At 43.1% G+C, this 21578-nt stretch overlaps 3 protein-coding genes across 9 annotated transcripts in view; 1 reads left to right on the top strand and 2 right to left on the bottom strand.

Moving 5' to 3' along the window:
• The window catches only part of CD247 (CD247 molecule), a 50550-nt gene extending 45441 nt beyond the window's left edge, over nucleotides 1–5109 (bottom strand). For both annotated transcript variants that reach the window (XM_048293471.1, XM_048293478.1), the window contains exon 1: nucleotides 4821–5109. In XM_048293471.1, coding sequence (XP_048149428.1) covers nucleotides 4821–5094 — 274 coding nt within the window. In that variant the 5' untranslated portion in view covers nucleotides 5095–5109. The remainder of the gene's footprint in view (nucleotides 1–4820) is intronic.
• Nucleotides 5110–14849: 9740 nt separating this feature from the next.
• CREG1 (cellular repressor of E1A stimulated genes 1) lies at nucleotides 14850–18962 on the bottom strand. The gene is made up of 3 exons (XM_048295132.1): nucleotides 18563–18962; nucleotides 16327–16446; nucleotides 14850–15035 (listed from the first exon to the last, which is right to left on the bottom strand). The coding sequence occupies exons 1-3, from the start codon at nucleotides 18896–18898 to the stop codon at nucleotides 14850–14852; spliced, it is 642 nt and encodes a 213-aa protein (XP_048151089.1). The 5' UTR covers nucleotides 18899–18962.
• Nucleotides 18963–19608: 646 nt separating this feature from the next.
• Nucleotides 19609–21578, top strand: part of RCSD1 (RCSD domain containing 1) — a 37021-nt gene continuing 35051 nt past the window's right edge. For 2 of the 6 annotated variants that reach the window (XM_048294873.1, XM_048294871.1), the window contains exons 1-2: nucleotides 19609–20223; nucleotides 21003–21171. In XM_048294873.1, the coding sequence (XP_048150830.1) occupies nucleotides 21058–21171 (114 nt within the window). In that variant the 5' untranslated portion in view covers nucleotides 19609–20223; nucleotides 21003–21057. Of the gene's footprint in view, nucleotides 20224–20724; nucleotides 21172–21578 lie in introns of those variants that run through there. The other 4 variants (XM_048294869.1, XM_048294867.1, XM_048294875.1 and 1 more) reach the window with 4 other exon arrangements.

The following is a 21578-nucleotide window of genomic DNA, read 5'->3' as shown; positions in this document are numbered from 1 at the left end:
TATTCAGTATGTCCTGCTGCTATTTATTCTATCCTTTGCTGAAAATTTTCCAACCTTTCTCCCTTGTCAGCTTCCATCAAATTCTAATTCGGAATATATTTCACCTCCGCGTTGTCTGAGTTTTCAGACTTGTGTTATCATTATGGTTTCTCCTTCACTTAAAAATATAAAAAACTGAAAAGAATGGCCTGCTACTCAGAAAGAGTCAGGATAGAGGTGAAGTTTCCACTACAGATGCATCTTACAAAAGAAATAGACCAGACAGTGCGAGGAGCATCAGGCTCCACAAGTACATGTTTAACATACTCTCATATACCAAAAGCACAGAAAGGTGGAAAATTCCAAACTTGCTGTCATTGTAAGACTCAACAGACGTACAACAACGGATTGAGAACAAAATACACAAAGGGCTTGCTGTTTTATTCCTAGGGAACCTGTAGGACTTCAAGTATTTCCAATCTACATGGTTCAAAAATTGAGGTGGCTTCTATCCCTTAAGCAGAACTAGCACAGACACCAGTGCTTGTGACCTCTGAGGCTTAGCAGCTAGCTGGTTTTACTTCTATTTTTCATAGTTATATTGCCAAAGGACTAAAAGAAGTCTAACTTCCACAAAGATGGATGTGTCCACTGTTTGGGGCTGAACAGAAGCATTCCACTGTCTTCTGAGACCTGTACCTTTGGCTGAGAAGATCGAAGAACTGCAAACCAAGATTTTCATTTGCCTGCACATTTTACCTGTTATATATGAAGTTATAAATCAAAAGGCAAAGTGGAGATAAATGTCTTCATTACTTTCCTGAAAAAAATCTGACTTGGACTGTCACACTTTAAAAGCTAAAAATGCTATGTATTATTTATAGGACCAGAGCGTAATTTAATTAAGAAAACAGTATTCAGTCCCAGTCTCAAAATATTACCTTATACAACAGCACAAATCAGAAAAATCTGCAAAATTTCAGCTTCTCACAGGCTCTGGAATAGCATAAATTGTTTTCTTAACACTAAAAAAATCAGCAGCAAAACTTGAATTTATCTGTTGACCGAAGTCCGCAGAAGAGTGAAAAATCAACAATACACTTACGAGTTTAGCATGCACACAGACAAAGTAGATACCTTTAGCAGAATACACATTTTAAGTATTTTTAAGAAGTTGTATCTTCTATTCATGCCAGCCTAAAAAGTTCTCTGTTACCTTGCCAGAATAGCTGATGCATCTTGCATTTCTACGTATAATATAAACACTCAAATACATGATGAATTGGAAAAGAGGAGGAGGATTTGATGGTTGTCTGCAATTATGCAAAAAGAACTTTTCTTTCTTTTTTAAAGGGAGTTTGGTTAGAATTTGGAAATAGTTATGAAGTAATTTTTAATGCATTTTTTCCCCTTGCATATGGGTTTACTCATCATGCTAGTCACAATTCAAGTTTGTGTGAAAAACAAAAAATGGCTGTCAAAAACATTCCTCACATGAACATTCATTTGTACATCAAATTCTTGTCCCTTTTAAGCTGCTAGTGAACCTCCTTTATAACTTCACTTTGGCTTTTTATCCACGTAGTCTTACTTAAGAAGGACACACAGAGGAAAAAAATAAATATATTTTGCAGATAGCTTTCTGTACTTTGTATATCCTTCCCATCTAGCGCACATAAAAAACCAGAAGGAATGTGATCATTAACTTGTTACTTCACTGATTAGGAATTTTGCTTGGAAGGGTTAAGATAGAAAGCACTTACTCTACAACAAGCATTACAGAATTGAACACAGCACTGCAAGAGCTCAGCAAATGTCCCTTTACAAAGAAAGGCTACATTGCCTACATGTTGTTCCATTCTGCCATTTCATAGGGTTTTTTCCATGAATTATTAATGAATCATTGTGAACAGGCAGGAGAAAAAAAGAAATAAAACACGTAAAATTAAGCCTTTAAATTTTTTTCTCCCTAGGTGTAACAAGAATTTGGCTTGAGAACTTAAGACAGTGCATAGGACACGGGGATGGTATTGAAAGAAGTCTGAATTTACTTGTTTGGATTCCTCAGACAAGCTTGTAAACAACTCCTGGTTTACAAATCTTGTCATTTGTAGAGCAGCTAAATCATCTGATGAAAGGCAAGAAAAGAATTAATGCTAGGACCCATTACCTGTCCCTGAACAGACTAAAAAAAGGCTCCTGGCATCATGGCACCCAAGGGGCAGAAGATAGAGATATGCAGAGCAGAAAAACAGTGTGGAAATGAGTTGTGCAAGTAACATCTGGTAAGGACTGACATGCTGTAGTTTCCACAGAGTTAGCTAAAAACAGGGCACTGTCCAGTTCCGTTTGGCAGACAATTCTGAGAAAAATGACTCTGTAAAATGTAGAACAGGGGAGGGCTGTTCTTAAACTCTTGCACATACATTTATATCCACACGTGTGGTGTGTGTTTGTACAAATCAAAGCATCATCTCATCAGCCTTAAAAAAAATAGGGGGGCAAATCTACAGTGTTGCTCACAGGACTGTTTTATTGCTATCGAAGCCTGGCATACTTCAGAACAAAAGCCCTGTAAGCTGTATGAAGATTTTTGCCATCTCAGTTGTGATATTTGGGTACAAGTCTTCTAATATTCTTCTGATGCCTCAACAAACAACATGATTAACAAAGTCATCTGCCCATAAATTCAAATTATTACTTTTAATGGACTTTTTAACAGAGGGGTTATAGGAAGACCTCAGCTAAATTTCCAGATGTACACTTTTGTGCCTTTGAAGAGGGAAAATAAAGACAATTAAACATGTACGTATAAATGTGTATGTAAAAATGTGAGATGCCTTCCCTCCGTAACTGCTCAAAGGCCAAATTTGAACATCCTGAAATTTGTGGTGTGGTGTCAATAAATTCAAAGTCTGCATCAGAATTCATGGCCCATCTCTAGGATTACATTTAAACACTTTTTTTCATGCCTGACATATTTACTTCAGAACTCAAAGATCAAAAAGAAGGGCTTTGCGAGTTCCTCGGTGCTAATCTCAGTGGCATCTTTCAACTGCCCTTTTAAAGAATAAGCACAAACACTTTATAGTGAAGTGGAATGAACTCACTGAAAGAAGGTATGCAGCTGACTGAATCTGTCCACTCTGAGCTCGTTTCATGAAAAAAATAAAAGTTCATTTCCCTAGAAGTCAACTCTAAGAAAGCTTGAAAACCCTCCAGGCAACAGAAAATCTTTCTTTCTGCTCACAGCTCTGAGCTGAAAACCCCAACTGTTTGGTCTCATTGTTGAACAAAATGAATGACAGATCTTACATTTTTGTTTCTGTCTATTTTGTATCCGTAATGTGGCAACAACTCCACAAGTTTTGATTTATATTTCTTCTATTTTACCTACACTCTTTGGCTAAATACCGCTATAATTCAAACTATTACAGGTATCCAACCAAAATAAAATACTTCCCCTCAAATCCACAGGCAGCCATCTCCAAAACAATGACAACAGTATCCAGTTCAAAACTTGACCCCATCTATTCTTTGTGAGCATGAATACCCCAAGAGCTTTGCACCAGAGACCTCTGCAAATTGCATTACATATTTTTCAAAGTTTTCTGCTGAAAAAGCATGAATATGAGCCTGAACTACAGGTATGGTGTGACAGGTTAAAAAGGAGGAAATGCAAAAAGGTGGTTTTGCAGATGGATTTTGACCTAAAGTACCTTCCGTACCTTTGTAGCCTTACATGCATCTGTGGATACAGAGCAAGGTACAAAACCTAAGTATCAGAAGTATACTTAAGGACAGGATCATATTTGGGTATCAGGAAGGGACAGAGGCCCCAGGGATTGAATGGAGGACGAACAGAAATCATGGCCTGCCACAGAGCATAAAATTCTACTCAAAATTCTCCCAAAAGAAAAACCTCACAAATCACTAGGACTGGTTCCACAGCACTAGCATGTGCAAAACCCTCCTCTCATCCCCAGAAAACTTTCCAGTAAAATGTCTGTCGCAGTCACCAAAGCTCTTGAGGATGCAGGGTTTGTTAAGTACAGCCAGGGTATACATTGTGGGGGAAAATCTTCCAGAGGGTTTGGCTTTAATGCATGCTCAACTGTGGCCTATGGCACACTCAGACCTCACTAGAGGCCTTCTCCAGATGTAAATTTTCTTGCTCTTTTGATCTACTATGCTCCTACAAAAGTAAATTCCTCCTTCTCGAACTTAATGTCGCTTAGAAAGATGTGTGCACACTGAAGCTGCTCCACTTGGTGCCCCAGTGGGGCCGGCCTATGCACCACAGGAGTAAATACACAAAGGAAGAAATGGCTTCATTTGGTGCTGTGTTTAGTGGAGATGAGCATGAAGGCAGGGACATGAGGGGAAGGGCCCTGCCCTTTTGCTCACCACCTGTGCCCCATTTCCCGCCTGCTGGCTCTGCTGCGGGCCACAAACCTGCCACCCCACTCCATTAAAAGCCTCTCTCCCACAGATCACTTCAAGTGACTACTTTTCCATCACTGCCTCAAATTTCCCCTTTTAAATCGCAAGGAAAGCTGCCCAGGTGAAGGCTGAGAGCTTTATTTAGTTACTGTTCAGCTGTGGCACCACTCCAGCAGGAGAAGAGCCCCCTACCCCAGCCTTCCAGAGGGGCTCTTTACCCCAGGCCAGGTCAACACAGCAGGTCCCGCTCCTCCTTCACAGGAGGACAGACGTGGCTGAGGTGCTCACACAGACACCCTCCTGCTACCAAAATGGTGGTGAATCCGCCACAGAAACATCGCACCCTTTCCTCAAAAAAGCCTTACGATAACTCCTCGCAAACCCAAAGCCCGCCTTACCTGTGGCTGGGAGCTGCAGGGTGGCAAGGATCCCGATCCTCCTCCACTTCATCTTGCCCGGCCGGACAGTGCTGGGTGTGGAGGCCACGGGAGAGAAGGAGAAGAGGCTCCTCCACGGGCTGTGCTCATGTGCAGCCGCCACAGGAAGCGGCTCACCTCCTATGAGGGCTTTTGGAGTCCACCTGCTGGCTTCCTCTGCCTTCACAGCCTCTGAGGGCTGGGGTTTGCCTTCTTGGTATTGATGTTTGGGGTTTCCTTTGGTGCTGTTATTCATCCTTTTCCTCCCTGCAAGATGGTTTTCAGTGAGTTGGGGTTTTTTCCACTTTGTCTGATGGTTCCTAGATCATCCCCACTCAGCAGCTGCTGGTTGCTTTTTCTGGTGTCAAATTTGACCTGACTTCAAAAGGGATCTATGCAACTATTCCCAGAGCAGCACAGGGCATAAATAGAAATTTAAAACTGTAAGTTATAGTCACTCTTGAACAATATAGCTGGCTAAACTGGTAAGGATATAGTATTCCTTTTTAACTCCCCCTTTGTAAGAAATCTCACATTATTGTGCTATTTTTAAATATGGGCAAATAAAAATTTTCACGTTTTTATTAATAAAATAAAAAAGAAAAGTTCATTTTAGACAACTGTGAATTAGAAAAGCTTGAAAATATAGCTTAGATGAACCCTAAGGCCTAAAACTCGGCCTCACTCCCATCAAAATACATCTGGCTCAACAGATCACTGAGTATTTAATGTTTACAACAGTAATACTACTAAAGCACTTGAGGATCAGAGCTTAGGCTAGGAGGAAGTAAAAGCATCTCAATGCATCATTTTTTTTCCTCCTGTTTCTAATTCTTAGAAAAGAAAGAGGAATGCGCATCCCCAGGAGGTACAGAAACTGGTGATAACAATTTCCCAAAAGTATGGCGGAATGAGAGTTATGCTGCACACAAAAAGTAAGGATTTATAGTCTTTTGAAGGCAAAGTAAATTGAAGTTCTTGGAAGAAATTAGTCACCTTGCTGTCTGGAGTAATGAAGGCTAACATATGGATAAAGCAGTCTCTTCCTTTAATTTAATAATTATTACATATTGTGCCAGTCAATACCAAAATTACTAGACACTAACAGTAGTCTAGCACCAGGTGTAATAGTGCAGCATATCCTTCTGTGATACCTGGACAGTGCTGCTGAGCCTCTGCTCTCTCCCAGCCCTGGGGAGGGCTTTCTTTGTGGCTCTTCTACCCCAAAAGCTCCAACGAAAGGCTGGAGATGGGCTCTGACTCACCACAGGCAGAAAGCAGCCCAGGAGAGCTGCCATGCACTGAACCTGAAAGAGGTGTCATTAGTCCCAGAAAAGGCTGTGCTCAGGTACATGTTCTATATTCCAATGCAAGCTGGATAAAGTCCTTTCTGTCCACTTCTCTGTGTGACAGAAGATTGGCTGAAACAAGGAATTAGTGAGCAGAAAAAGATCCCTGCTCTCACTGCTGGCTGCCTAAATCTCACTGATGCCTTATCCAAAAGCTAAAATATCATCATCCTAGTTATTGATATTTTTGGGTAACGGTGTTTCCAGAGAAGCAGATGGCACTGCTCATCACTATTCCACTGACCCCTGTCTCCTCCTGTTATTGATCATAGCTTCTCCCTCTGGCAGAAAGCCAGCAAATTATCACTTTGAATAAAGAGTTGAGGCCAAAGGTAAGGAAAAGAAATGAAGAGCTGTGTAAGAAAGGGAGATTAATGGCAACAGTAGGCACACTGGGAGAACAGCAGTTGGGCCAGTGTGTTTTGATGTCTAGATAGGGAAAGGTCAGAGAAACAGAGTATATGGACTTCAGTTGGAAGTGTGGGTAGAGTCAGAAAAAGGCTTTGCATGACAGTGCCCCTAGAAATTCTCACCTCCCTATCCCTCAGCTTTTGAACTAAGGCGAGCTTATCATTATCCAAGTATAATCAAAGTATACAGAAGAGCTCTCATGCTTGTATTAGGAGTTATTCTCACAACAAGCATGGCACAGGAGATGCAAATCACATGCAGACAAGTAGTACAGGAAAAGATAAAGGGGAAGTGGTCTCTTCTCTAGGAAAAAGCTTTCCTCTGTTCATAAGGCTTGCAGTTCTACCACGAGGAATGATTTGCTTAGAGTATCACCTTCTTTTCAGCCTTCTTGTCTTTGCATCTTTAGGAGCTACACAGCACTGAAAAAACTTCAGCACCTCCTGCCCACATTGTGCATTGGCCAATCTTGCAAATGCATTTCTACAACAGTTAAAACCATACTGATGTTTCAGTTTACTCACTTCAGTCAGGTTGTAAGGACTTTGTTAACCCTGGACTAGAAATGAATGCCAACCCTTGTTCAGCTGAACCAGCAGCAATTTTTCTCAATACAGACAAGGCCACAGCGGAAATATAAAACCCTTCCTGCTGTGTTAAGAAAAGCTCTCGACTAAATTCAACTCTTCATCTAAACATATGGGTGGAGGAAAGTACATTTTCAAGAATTACCTGCACTGGGAAGACTGCGGTATTTGATCTGTGGTTCCTGAAACAGAATGGGTCAGGGAACTGAAGTGGTCCCCAAGTACAACTCAGTGTGTTTAATGCTGGTTAAGGTGCAGCTCATTATCCGTAAGGATAAGATCTTTCATAAAATAGGCAAGGCATACATTCAGCTGGTTCTGTGCATCCATATGCCATCCTTTCTCTGGACACAAAAAATCCTGGAACAGCTCTAATGCAAGGGGCTGATTCATCCCCAGAAGCATTCCCTTTTCACGCTTACTGGTTATGCTTTGACTGTACTATAAAAAAAAAAAAAGCAGCAGGGTTTGCAGTTTTAACAGGAAATAAATGAAAACTAAAAAAACAAACCCACACCACAGTCAAGCTGAGGATTAAAAAAAAATATAACTACACACTGCCCTCTGGCTCCTGTATTGCTATCACAGAGATATGCCTGTAATCATCACTGCAGACTGCTGGGATTGAGAACAGGTCGGTTATCAGGAGCTCTCCTAAGCCTATTTGATACAGTTAGCACTCGCAGGCAAAATTAATTCCTCCATCACCTGGTGGAGGAGCTGGCCAACTTTAGAGATGTGAGAATCCAGGCAGACTGCAGAGCCTTGCCCCTGATCCAGCAGGGAGTGATGCTTGCAGTGCCGTAACTAACTCAACAAGTATTAAAAACATTTTTGGAGATGTTCACACAAAGATAATGGGTGTTAAAAAAAGCAACAATTTTCACTGGTGAGCAAGCTGTAGCCTCCAGCCAGGCATGTCATTCAGACAGGAGACTAATACACTGAAAAGAAATGGTCTGCTGTTTATAGCATGTAAGCCCACAATTTTTATTGATAAAATGTTGCAGACTGACAGTCCTACACTGCTTCACTGCATTTCAATGCACTGTAGTGCCTTACAGTGTAGCTTCGATTTGCTATAATTGGGCTCAACTGTGCTAATCCCCTTGGAATGCAGCAATTAATACTTATTTAGTGGTAATGGCTGCATTCCAAGAGGATTAGTGCCTGCCCTGCACTTTTGCCAGCAAATGGAGAGCTGGAAAGAAGACAGCGTCTAACTACAGGTCTTGCTTTGCAGCTCCCAACAGGGAGACAGAGAAGTTGATCTTGCTACAACTGCTCCCCTTTGTGTATGAGAATACTACTTTTCCAAGGAAAACCCACTTGACTGTCACTACTCCTCGCAGCTGCATTGAGCAAATAGAAACCCTGACACATGCAACAAATAAAAAAAAAAACCCCCAAACACAAAAAGGGACACCTGTGCAGTACCACAAAGACAAACATGGCCATGAGTGCATGTTTCCTACAGGAGATTATAAACAGGCCCTGATGCAGCGCAAAAACAAATTTCTATTCATTATTTCAGGGATTTTTGTGACTGGGAGTTGCCTCTTCCTGCTATGGTCTTAAAATTTTCAGTGCAACAGGGGTTGTGGAAACCTATAAAGGAGTTGTTAGTAGAAAGTTAAAATACACCCTCTGAATGCTCAATTTTGAGACTACTGAATCTGTAATGTCCAATTTTTCCCTCCCTGGTGAAGCCTTTATGATCTGCTCTGGATTTTTTTGTTGTTGTTAATGCACTCAAGAGACCACTGCTTTATGTCATATTTTAAGGAGGAAGAGCAATGTTTCTTTTCTTTTAGGCTACTCAAGCTACTCTCTCTGGCATCATCAACACTTTCACCTGTTAATTGCAGGTGAATTTCCCCAATTACATTGCAGCATATGTAGGAAAATTCTGTGACTTTATCACTACACACATTCTGGAAATGTTCTTTTTGATTATAGAGCACCTTCAGTATTTTCTTGCGTGGCTGTACAGAATATAACTTATCAAGTTATGCCCTTTATGAGTATAAAAATACTGTGAAGCCACATTTTAAGGTCTGTGACAAGTACCTTCATTTCCTTTATTCTCCTCCCTCTTCACACCAACACACAACTCTTCTGCATGTTTCTAATGCTCACCTGAGGAAAAAATTAACTGAAATTAAGGTAAGCATTTAAAACAAATCAAAAATCCAATTCATGCTTGATTAGGCAACTGGTTTTGGCTAAATGACAACAGGGAATAAGTGTGCAGTCTTCTTATAATCATACAATGCAGGGTTTGTGCAACTGTTTCTCTTTCTTATCCCTAAACAATTGCTACCTTTCAATCTAGAAACAGTTATTTGTCAATAGTGGAAGATGTTTAACAGGTTCCATTGGCATAAAAACATTACAGAAATACAAATTATCTTCACTGTTTTCACATAAATATACACGCTTACATACTCTCCTCTTTCAACAAGACCCACAGCAGCTGTTGGGCCCCCCACCATAAATGTAGCCTCTCTTTTGTTTAAACTTGAGAAATTCTACTCAAAACTAAGCTTAGCAGCTGCAGGAATCAGAAGCAAATAGTACTGGGGAATTTTTAAGCCTTTTTTATGCAGGATATTAAGAGCTAGAGAAAAAAATAATTTAGAAAACTCATTACAGCTATCAGTTTCTTTGATAAAACCTACCATCCCCTAAACAATACAGAATTTCACCCTGTTGATACTAACTGCAGACCTGGTCACACTCAACCAAGAAGACTCTGGCTCCACAAGCAGCACAACTAATGAAACTCTAATTTTCAAAACAGAGGACTTTTGTACCTTTAATATACACGAACTGGGTTTTGTTTCCTGTGCCAAGCTCACAGCTGTCGTGATATTTATAGGAGCTTGGTGGCTTCAAGGTCAGACTTCCCATTTCAAATCTGAATCCAACAGAGTAAAAACAAATTTGACAAAGGCAACTACCCAGACATGTTACCTAAGCTGTGCTTCCACAGAAAACCAGGCTGTGAAGAACATTGACCACTATACCCAGAATTAATGAGTCTTGCAGCCTAATCTTCTTACATGACAATTCAACTCAGAAATTCTGAGGAAACCTCTAGACACCTAAGTTTTTAAGTCAAAAATCCATGGGAGCAACTCCAAGGGGCTTGCATGAGAAACTTAAAGACTGAACTCCCCAGCATGGAAAATACAGTTATTGGGGAGGACCAATGACTGCTCCACCCAAGCAGAAGAGCTGGCAGGGATGGCAGGGTAGTAGCCTCAACCCCAAAATAAGTAGTCCCACAGTACCCAGACAAGAACAGAGGCTGGGTGACAGCAACCAGGAGCAGCCACGCTCAAGTCAGGTTTGAGACCGAGACAGTAGAACTGAGCAAGTAAGAAGAGCCTAAGCTCTAACACAGCCCTCATGGGAGAACGGGAAGCTTTAGGCTTTTCCCAGCTCTGCCTCATCACCCAAACACCTGCACATCATCAGGGCAGCCCAAACCACTGGAGAGCAGCCTGGGGGCACTTGAAGAGCCCAAGATTAATTAGCTGTTGGAAATTACAAATCAGAGTCAAGTGGTTTAATTCAGCTCACAGTAAGCCTAGGCCAAAGCATGGTCACGCTAATGAACCCCCTCTCCCTGGATTTGACAGAAATAAACACTGTTGAGGCTGGAGCTAGCTGCTCCCAGCCAATGTTCCGAGGCATTCTATACCTGTCTCCATTTCCTTTACTAGACTTACTTAATTTAAAAACCTTTAAATCATTTTCATGGATATTACTTCTGAGCTCTCCATAGCACAAAATGATTACAAAACACAAAAAAATGATGAATGCTCCTTTTTTTTTGCAGCCAGCAGGCTGCTGTGTTTATGGAGGGAAGCATTCATAATGTAAAGCACTGTAGAAAAAGAATTTGTTCGTATTATGCCCCCGTCGTTTGCTTTTCCAGCATCTTTTGAGTTATGATGAATTCAATAACCACTTTTAAGTATTAAACATTTAACACTCCAGCCCGAGTGTAAGTCTATGGCACCCTCTTGTGGTCAACAACAATATATCAGTTTATGGGATTTTTTTATCTCGATTCAATGTTTTTGCTCACGAAAAACCTTTTGAAAACAAATTAATCCATTAAGTTATGATTAATACTTTTTGTGTTAGTCTGATACTCTGATTGAGCTACCTCTATTTTATTGTGAAGGTCACAGGCACAACATTAAACAGCGAAGGAGAGAACTGAATAAAGGATTAAATGAATACCCAATATATTTGAGATCTATTGTGTAATGATGCAGCATGCTGCAAGAGCCTACTGGGCACAAGTCTGACATTTAAAACACAAGAAAGAAATTGAAAATCAAGAAGTAGAAACACAAATACATCCATGAGCAAGATCAGTAGAAGGAAGAACATGACAGGTTGTGATTACCCTTACTAGATTCCCAGCTAACAAACATCCTGTGTCAAATTCCCGTGGATGCAGGTACCTCCCAGGTATGGAGGCTGACTTCATTGCTGTTGAGAATATGCTCAGGTGCTTCAAGCATGCCGTGGTAGAGGATACACACAGCAATCAAAACAATGATTCATTGCTTACAGCTGTATCAATTGACTATACTCAGCCTCTTCTAAGCCACAGCATTACTCCTGGATATCAGGAAAAAAAGGAAATAAGCTCACAAACAAATTCCCAAATGAGCTGAACAGAATGAAGCACAGGGAAAAACGGTGAGGGAAAATAGGACCAGCTGATGACTCTTGGGTTGATGATATAAACATTTCCACACCTATTACTAAGGGAAAAGGCAAATAACCTGAACTGCCTTACGTTCCACTACTACATATAAAAACACAACAAATATTCAGTGAGATGCACAGATAGAACTCCAGAGTTCTTCTCTGACCAACCCTCAAATCCAGGTCTGTAGATGTAGCTTAACCATTCTGCTGTTCACCACTCTCCCAAAATCATCTGGCTGCGGTCCTCCCAAATTTCAAATGTGAAGAGATTTGGATGATCTAAAATTATAGCAGTAGTATTACTAAACTGGTTTATGATCTTATTGTTACCAAAAACCACCCTTTTACTTCCAAACAGAAAATACTTGGAAATTGGTACTAAAAGGACAAGAAAACCAAAACCAAAGCCATCCTTATTCTGTACCAAACCCTCAAACAAAAGCAGTACTTTTGAAGGTGGTGTACTGGTTTTGGCTGGGATGGAGGTTTGGGTTTTGTGGTTGGGGCTTTCCTTTCTTAGCTTGCTTGGGGCTGTGTTTTGAATTTGTACTTAAAACAGCCTTGATAACACATGAATGTTTTATTGTTCATGCAATGTCAAGACCTTCCCTGCTTCCCAGCCTGCCCCACTAGCGAGGAATCTGGGGGTGCAGAAGCATCTGGTGGAAAAAGGAAGTTGGGGATGTGTGGAACGATGGCATTTGTCTTCCCAATTCTCCATTTCACACACAGCATTAGATGCAGGAAAGAATGTGAAGTACAAAGACACTGATTTAATCCAAGGAGGGGAAGGTAGGTGTAAGTAGGGATGCTTCCCCATTTATTCCAGCAAGAATGAAAGACATCGCAGCAACAGTAAAACAAGAATACTGAGAAGACAGTGCTTGTATGAAAGAGAGGAAGGAGAGAATAATTCTTGGACATGTAATAAATAATGCTTGACACCACTTGTCAAAAAAATATTTTAATTTTAACAAAAGCCCAGCATCATCAGTCTCACACATCAGAAGTCACAGGGTGACATGTAATGCATTCAGGTATCCTCCCAGAAAGGATTGAGTCCGTGACAGAGATTCATTTGAGTGTTCACAACTGTCATACCTTTTATAAAAATACTTTTCAATTTCGTATTAAATACCACTGTTTCCTATTCAGCATAAATTGTTTCTATATTGTAAGGTTTTTCGATCCTAAATTAGTTTTAGAACAGTAGAACAGAGCAGCAGAATAGTACCAAGTACCTTCCTTCCCCTTATAGAGAAAGAAATCTGAATAAGTTACATAAAAAATACTTTCACAAATCATCCCAGTATTCAAGAAAAGGAGTGACGTAACAACAACATTAAGATATAGGGATTTTACATGAGAAATCCCACTGCTCTATATATCAACCTCCTCTAAGGAGTCTAAATTCTTTATGTCAACTAGGTAATGTTTGCTTACTGTAAAATCAACTTATTTGTTCATAAACACTTTTTAGTGTTTGTGAACTCAGCACACAGCAGTTGGAGAGGATGTAAAAAGATGTTTTTTGTGGTTGTGTGCAACTTACTTTAACACAATTAATTAAGCACACCTTTCATTAATTTTCATTCCCTACAAATCACGAATCATTTGTGTCATAGCGTATTGCTTCTTTTTCACTTTTGGGTTACTAATCCCAAATTGCTACGTAAGGCTTCCAAACCCCAAAATCTGCTCAGTTCTGCTGTTGAGGGTAATTAAAGCTGATACACTGCCACTTGATCAGACTAACAAAGCTGAGGATTTCAGAATCCTAATCAGAAAACACCCTTCACAACATCCTCACTGAATTTACAAGCCACTACTTTTCTGAAGTTGGATATTTTAGGTACTCCTGACCCGCTTCTATTACAGAGTCAGGGCACATAATCAGCTAAGGAATTACCACGAATTTATCTTGAGGTATAGGTACAGTTGGCACAAACACAACTGTATTCTACAGCACATTCAATATAGGCAGCAAAACAGAAAAATGGCTCAAACAAGTGACTTTATCAGCATGCAAAGAAAATTCTTAACAGGATTTGGGAACTCAGCACACCATTTGCCACTGTAATACAGGCAATGCTTTCCATTCCACTGAGCTGAGTCAGCTGAGCCATCCTGCAGGACTTCACCAAAAAGTTCTAAACTAAACTGGTATTAAAAATAAAATAATATTGGAAAGTGCTCAGAAAAATATTATTTAACTAAGGCACTCAAAGCTTTAGAACTGGACTAATAATTTAGATCCCAGTAACCACAATATTTCTGAATGCACACTTGTCAGACACCTTTCCAAATTCCAATGAATAAAATTTAGTTATTGCTTCTGCACAAAGGTTTTTCAGTGTGACAGGATTCAAGTTAGTGAGAAGTTAAATCTACTTCATCAGGGTAATACATGCTCATTAACAATGCAAGGTGTTTGATTCATCATATTATTAATTCAGCTCTACAGTACATAGAAAAAATAAATCTTTCACGAAAAAGCCGAAGTAATTCATTTCCATGCCAGCATCACCAAGGATCATCTTCCACCTACAAGGAGTAAGAATAAAAGTGAAATGAACGCATAATTCATGATGACTGTGCTGAAATAGATTTGAAAGTTCTGAACACTTAGTTTTATGTAGACAAGAGAACACAATTTCTCTATACTTCAATATTGTAATGACAGATTCAACAGCAATTTTCTTTTGAAAATACTAGCAATATTGCTGCAATCCCATTAAGACAGCTTCAGAAATGCTGAATAGTCTCATTACTTTTAATTATTAGACCAAAACGTCATCTGTCTTGCAGTTAATTCAGAGGACAGTGACTATGCCCACTCTACAGGAGTCACTCCTCCCTGTTAACAACTAGAAGTTTTACAGGTTTGAAATATAATGAGAATTAGGCATGAAAAACTTCAGTACTTACTAAGGCTTGACACTGTAATACTCTTCTGGTGTCACAATTTTCAATCCACCAAAGTAGTCCAGGACCCAAATATTGGTGATATTGAATTTGGCAAAGAACCAATTATGGTCCTTGGGCCAGCTTTCCATTTCAGGGTGGCGACTGAATAATGCTTTTTTTGCTACGCCTGCTTCTGAATCATTCACCTAAACAAAAAAACAGGAAAATATTACAGGAAGATAGTCATGCAAAGATAAATTTTAGCTAAAAAAAACCACTGCTGACTACAGTGTGCTTTTTTCAGTTCAGCCATGTCTTGTCCCAAGGGGCTCATTAATGTGGCTGAGTCCACTCATCTTCGGTGTGGTGTACAACTCTGTGAGACAGACAGTAATTCCAAAGTAGTGGATTTTAACATTAAATCAAAAGGCTACTTTTAAAGTTAGCATGAGCAAGAAAGTATTTCATCAACATAAATCTTTCAACAAATCACAAAACAGAAAAGTATGGATTCTAGGTGAATTATTAAAATGGGATGTCTTAGCTGGAATTTTACCTCCTCTGCACCTGCTCATTCAAACTGACAGAAACAAAACAAGATGTGCTCAGACATTTGAAAACACACACCCACACCCCCAAACAGGATGGTGTGACAGAATCTATAGAGAAGGGAAGCTGAAAAGTGTGACAGCACTTGTGTACAAAGTGCACATGTTTAAAAGGTTAAATCAACAATTTAGAGCTCTGGGTACAGTAGGAGAACCACCTAAATAAAATCAACTCCTTTATTAATGAGAAATTCAGAAATGCAACTGAAAGATTGCTGAGTGCAATGTATAAATACCAGAGCTGTGAAAACACCAAATAAAAATTGAGACTATCATGTAAGAGAGAGTAGTGATGACTAGTTCTCATCCTCAATCATTTTCCCCAATAATGGGATTAGGATCTTCAATGAATAACACACACCGTTCTCAATTCCTCCTACGAGACACCAAAGTACTGGTGCACAAAAGAACACTGCCCAGGCAGCAACGCCACCAGATCATAAAATGGACGCTTTTTGTCTCTAATAACTGCAGCTTTGTAGCTCAGGTTAGTATTTACTTCAGCAGAGTTTCAGAAGCAGGCATGTCACACTGCATGAACCAAAGAATTTAACTGAGCAAGAGAGATGTGAATGAAGTGTGAAGGTTTTTCCAAAATAACGGCCTTAGACTTCTTAGTTTCAGAACACATCTACAGGAATGAGGGAGATTTCCTGCCTTTCTGTCCCCCCAGATTCCTGGCTACAGGCATGTCAACAAAGCCCCTGCAAAAATCAAGTGGCAACTTCATTTTCCTCACACAAACTACGAGCTGGCCTTTGGGTGTCACAGCACAGAACACCTCAGCATGTGCTTTTGCACAGAATTTCTCACCTTTCTCTTCTCCCTCCACTGAACAATTCTATTTGATGCACACAACCTTGCCCAGTGTCAGCTTTCAGCTGCTTACCTTTACAATGCTCCCAACGAAGATTATGTGGGCACAGAGGGGGTTCTGGGGATCATATCTGTGCTTCCTGCAGTAAGGAGTCTGTGCCAAAGACACGGTCAAGGAGGCATTTGAATTGACCTGAAATGCAAGAAATAAGATGTTTACACTTAGTTTTCTTATGTGAAAGAAATGTCATACCCACCACATTTTCAGCTCTTGGTATTTCATTCAGCTCTTGGTACTTTATTCAGCTCAGTAATACTGGCAAAAAGAACAGAGCTGTCATCACCTTTTCCTAGCTACATCTGAAAGGCTCCTTGGATGAGCTGTGAATCTGGAATTAAGCCCAGTTCAGAAGTGTGCTGAAGCTTGTTAGCATAAAATGCAAACATCACAGAACAACACTCCTTGAAACTCTGAATTCAGCCTACCTATTTCACATGCAAATGATGATATATTACAATTTACAGACACAAAGGATAGTAGAGAAGACAAGGTCATACAACGAACTTCTTCAAGTTAATTCTGGTGGAAGGACAAAGTGCTACTGAGAAGGCAATCAACTGAGCTTCACGACTGTTGATAAAATTACTTACAACAAAAGCAAACAACTCATCTCTTCAAAACAGCCTCCTGGCTCCCCCAAACAGCTCTTTTGACATTCAAAGTGAATTTTAGAAGTTAGGTTTTTTAAAAATCCTGTGCATTTAAGTGAAACACCTAACTTGAAGAATTAACGAACCTGTATCTGATTGTTTTTCTAAAAAGTAATTTGATGGCCATAGCTTGAAAACCACTGGTGCCAAACAGGACTGCAGACTGTCACACACTAAGGGTCATTATCTCCCAGTAAGGGAAGTTCCTCTGCTTTGAGAAGTTTCATTACAAGTGCTCATGTCCAAGAGAAACCCCTCAAAGTCACTTGAACACTACCGGTGACCTCTCGAAACAGGAACAACCACTTGAGAGATAGGAAGTTGCTTAACTCCGAAAAAGCTGACTCATGATTATTCGGCACCTTCTCTCTTGCACGTCACTATCATATGTCAAGAGTTTCTGCCCTGAAGCAGCAAAATAAGGACCTGTTGAGGAGCCTTACAGGAAATATTCATTAGCAGTTTGTACCGTGCGTTTTCTGTTATTCTGAAATAACATACCTGGGGTGGAAAGGGAGGTATTAGGCAGGATAAAAATAGGCTCTCTACAGTACTTAGGTACATAATTAAACTATTTTAAGGCAACAAACTAAAACCTGACAGGGAACAAACAAAAAATGATAAAACGAAGTCTGAAAATTAGCATTATTTTGAGTTTGTTTTACTAATATTGTAACAATAACTAAAACAAACAAAAAAAACTAATAAAGGAGGCATACATATACGATTTCCTTACGTTTTTAGCAAACTCTTGCCTACAAAAGATCTGAGACAAAGCCAATTACACGCTCAGGGTCTCAGTATGCCAATGCTGCCTTTTGCTGTGTGCTTCTCTTTATGGTAAGCTCCAGAGATTTAATTACTATTCCTTCAGCAGTCTGTAAGAAAGAATTATCTTTACTTAAGTCCCACACTGACAATTTCCAGCCCTTTTGACATCTTTTATGTGAAGTTTTCTCTGTTTCAGTATTCCATGGCGCCTCATTTCTTTGCTCAGTGCTTCTGGAAGCTGCAGACACTTCCTCTGTCTGGCACACTGCCCTTTCTCAACACCACGATCAGCAGGAATTCCTCAGGAGGCCTATTGAGTGTCACCACAGACAGCACTGCCCGTGATTAGCTGCTCAAGGGCTAATAATTGTCCCCAGGGCTGACATCCAAGGAACAGCCATAAACTAAAACACAGAAAGTTTCAGCTGAACATGAGGAAGAATTTTACGCTGAGGGGGGCAGAGCACTGGAACAGCTACCCAGGGAGGGCATGGATTCTCCCTCTCTGGAGAGATTTAAACATCACCTGGACATGTTGCTGTGCCGCCTGCCCGAGGTGACCCTACCTTGGCAGGGGGCTGGGCTGGATGATCTCCAGAGGTTCCTTCCAGCCCAAACAATTCCGTGGCTCTGTAAACCAGCGCTGTCACACTGCCCTGCAATCACCACTTGCCGGTGAGATGAAAAAGCGCAGGTAACCCAGCCGAACAGACGCTGCGGGAGTAACCTGGGTGCTTCTCTAAGTGTCCTTCGTGGGCTCACTGTTCACACCCGCGGTGCCCGCGCACAGTGACACCGCCCTCCCCCGCCCGGCCGCTCCCGCTCACCTCCAGGTCCTGCACGGAGATCTCCATGTCGGTCAGGTACAGGTAGGGGACGCCGCTGCCGCCGCAGGGCCCGGGCGGGCCGTCGCTGAGGGAGAAGATGTTGGCGAAGGGGCGGCCGCGCAGTCTCTCCTGCGCCGACAGCGTGGCCAGCGCGCCCCAGTCGCAGCTGTGCAGGACGTAGCGCGCCATGCGCGCCGCCTCCTCGGGCGGCGGGATGGCCGCGACGGCCGCCAGCAGCAGCCCCGACGCGGCGCACAGAAGCAGCAGCCGCGCCATCGCTCCCCGGCCAGCTGAGGACACGGACGTCGCTCCCCTCACAGCCGCGGACAGAGCCATCGCAGCCGGCACGGTGCCCGCCACCGGCGGCCGGGCCCACCCGCTCAGCCCCCGCACCGCGCCGGGAGGGGCGGGGCCCCGCCGTGCCTCGCCAATGGGAGCAGCGCTGCCCGCTGTCCCGAGCCAATGAGGGGCAGCCTCGAGAGTGACGAGCCAGCCCGCCCGCTGCCAGCCAATAGGCTTGAGAGGCCCGCGCTCCTCAGCCAGTGAGACGCGCTGAGGGTGGGTCGAGGCGCGCAGCCGTTGTAAACAAGCCCGAGAGCGCGGCCTCGGCAGGGGGCGCAGTCACCGGCAGCCAATGGGAGCCCTGCTCTGCGTCACCGAATCGCTGGAAAAGACCCCAAAATCAGCGAGTGCAAGCTGTGACCCCGCACTACCGAGGGACCCAAACCACGGCACCGGGTGACACAGCCAGCCTTTCCTTGACCACCTCCAGGGACGGTGACTCCAACGCCTCCGATGAGCAGCCCGCTCCAATGTCTAATCACTCCTTCTGTGAAGAAATTCCCCCTGATGTCCACCCTGAACCTCCCGTGGCACAGCCTGAGGTCATTTCCCCTCATCCGTGGGAGATGAGGCCAAACCTCACCTGGCTCCTTTCAGGGAGTTGTAAAGGGCGATGAGGTCCCCCCTGAGCCTCCTGTTCTCCAGGCTGAGCACCCCCAGCTCCCTCACTGGCTTCTCATCGGACCCTTCTCATCCAGACCCTTCCCTTCTCTGGACTCGCTCCAGCACCTCAGTGCCTTTCTTGAACTTAGGGGCCCAAAACTGAGCACAGGACTCGAGGGGCCTCGCCAGTGCCGAGCACAGAGGGATAATCCCTGCCCTGCTCCTGCCGGCCACGCTATTCCTGCTCCAGGCCAGGATGCCATTGTTGGCCTTGTCGAACCTCACCGCGCTGACGCCGGCCCACAGAATTCCCTGACAATCCGGTTTCCGTGGAGCACCAGGAGCGGCTCCCCGCGCCCACCGGGGGAAGGAAGAAGGGAAGGTGGTGGCAGCGCTCCCGCCGGCCTGTGGGCGGTGCTGGCGGGACGCGGCTCCCGGCGATGTCCCCGGCCATGTTCCCGCCGTGTCCCGGCGGCTCCCGCCTGTGCGGGCGGTCCGGGGCAGCTGGACCCGAACCCGTCCCCCCCTCCGGCACCCCCCGGCTCGGAGCCGGCCCGTTCTGCGGGGTCTGAGTGACCCGGGATAGGCCATGGCGCGGTGCCCGGCAGCAGCCGTCCGCTGGCATCATCCCTGCTTTGTCTGCCTAGGGAAGTCTGTCACATCCTGGAAGTGTCCAAAAAACGCGTGGATATGTCACTTGAGGACATGCTTTAATGGTAAGCACGGCGTGCTGGGTTAGCAGGTGGACTTGGTGATCCTAAAGGTCTTTCCCAACCATAACGGTTCTGTCATTCTACAATCCAAGGGGTGGCACCATCGGCCCCACTATCCCTGCCTGCTGCTAAATCAGTCTCAAAGGCTGGTTTGGTGTCACCACAAGTGTTTGGGGCCCAGACTGCCCTTGGGAAAAGCTTGTCCTTTAATCACAGCAGCAGGGTCTATCTGGTTTGGTCTGCAAAGCCTACAGGATGATTTGCCATTAGGCAGAGCTCAGGTGTTACCTCTTGCACCGTGCTGCAGGGTGTATGTCAAAGCCCTTGCTGCTACAAGGCTTGGTTTTGTTAGTTGAACACCATTCCACCATCCACTGAAGGCTCTTCCAAGCATTATTTACCCAAATAAACACTGAGCTTACCTTATTTTATCCATCACTTTGTGCTCAGTAACCTTACAAAGATTTGTACAAAGAGATGTTTTTAACTGGGGTAATACTGAGACTTGATTCAACTTGCCCTGAAAGATGGTGGAGTTTCATATTTCCACCTGGATCCAAGTATGTCCACACTGTGTAAACCACAATGTAGCACTGAGAAACCCAAATTAACTTGCCCTGTGACCACCATCTGCCCCAGGTACCCCACAGAACCCCCAGATTATAGCAGGCCAGATGGATCATCCTGTTGGGCTGAACTCAGCAAGGAAAACAACCACCCATCCATCCCCTACTATTTATCTGCTGTCCTGTACAGGCAGAACAAAATAATTTTCCCTCCAGTATTCCCCTTGTCTGCAGAGCATGGGCAGAGATCCCTGCCTCTTCTCCAGGACACATGGAACCTTCTGCTCCTGCCTTCTCCTGGCGACGCTCAGGAGAAACCGAAATTTTCATAGGAAAAAGAAAAAAAGGATGCTCTAAACCCCTGATGTGCAGCCACTCAGCTCAGGTAGGTGGCTGAACTTGTGTGTGGCACAGGACAAGTGATATTTCAGGGCAGAGTGCTGAGGAGACAACCAGAGGGAGGGAAGAAGTGAGTTATGAGAGAAGAGCCTGCCTATCTGGGGGTAACAACTTGTGCCACAGGGTAAAAAAAGAAAGGGTAGAAAGGAAAGAAGATGCACTGAATGAAGGGGGCTAGTTTTGGCCCCTTATTTCTTGGATGGGTAGTGTGGAGTGAACCTCCTTGGTCAGGGTAAGGTCTGTAAATCTTTCAGCTTGCTCTGAAATGATGAGTTATCTGAAGTAAATCTCCAGGCTCTCTCACTTCCTCAGCTGGATCTCAGAGAAAGGAGAAGGATTCTCTGTTCTGCTGCAATACATCTAGGGGCTCTCAGCATCCTTGCATAACAGGGT

This window comes from Corvus hawaiiensis, chromosome 2, assembly GCF_020740725.1.
Source record: "Corvus hawaiiensis isolate bCorHaw1 chromosome 2, bCorHaw1.pri.cur, whole genome shotgun sequence".
In the NCBI taxonomy this organism is placed as follows: domain Eukaryota; kingdom Metazoa; phylum Chordata; class Aves; order Passeriformes; family Corvidae; genus Corvus; species Corvus hawaiiensis.
The sequence above is the reverse complement of the archived record's forward strand: the minus strand, read 5'-3'. Positions and strand labels throughout refer to the sequence as shown.

Excerpts from the sequence above, each read along its gene's own strand:
- CREG1 (XM_048295132.1), bottom strand. The coding sequence starts at position 18,898 with ATGGCTCTGTCCGCGGCTGTGAGGGGAGCGACGTCCGTGTCCTCAGCT. Across the intron at positions 16,447-18,562 it reads TCTCCGTGCAGGACCTGGAG|GTCAATTCAAATGCCTCCTT; the intron begins GTGAGCGGGAGC and ends CTTGCATTTCAG. Across the intron at positions 15,036-16,326 it reads TCGTTGGGAGCATTGTAAAG|GTGAATGATTCAGAAGCAGG; the intron begins GTAAGCAGCTGA and ends TTTTTTGTTTAG.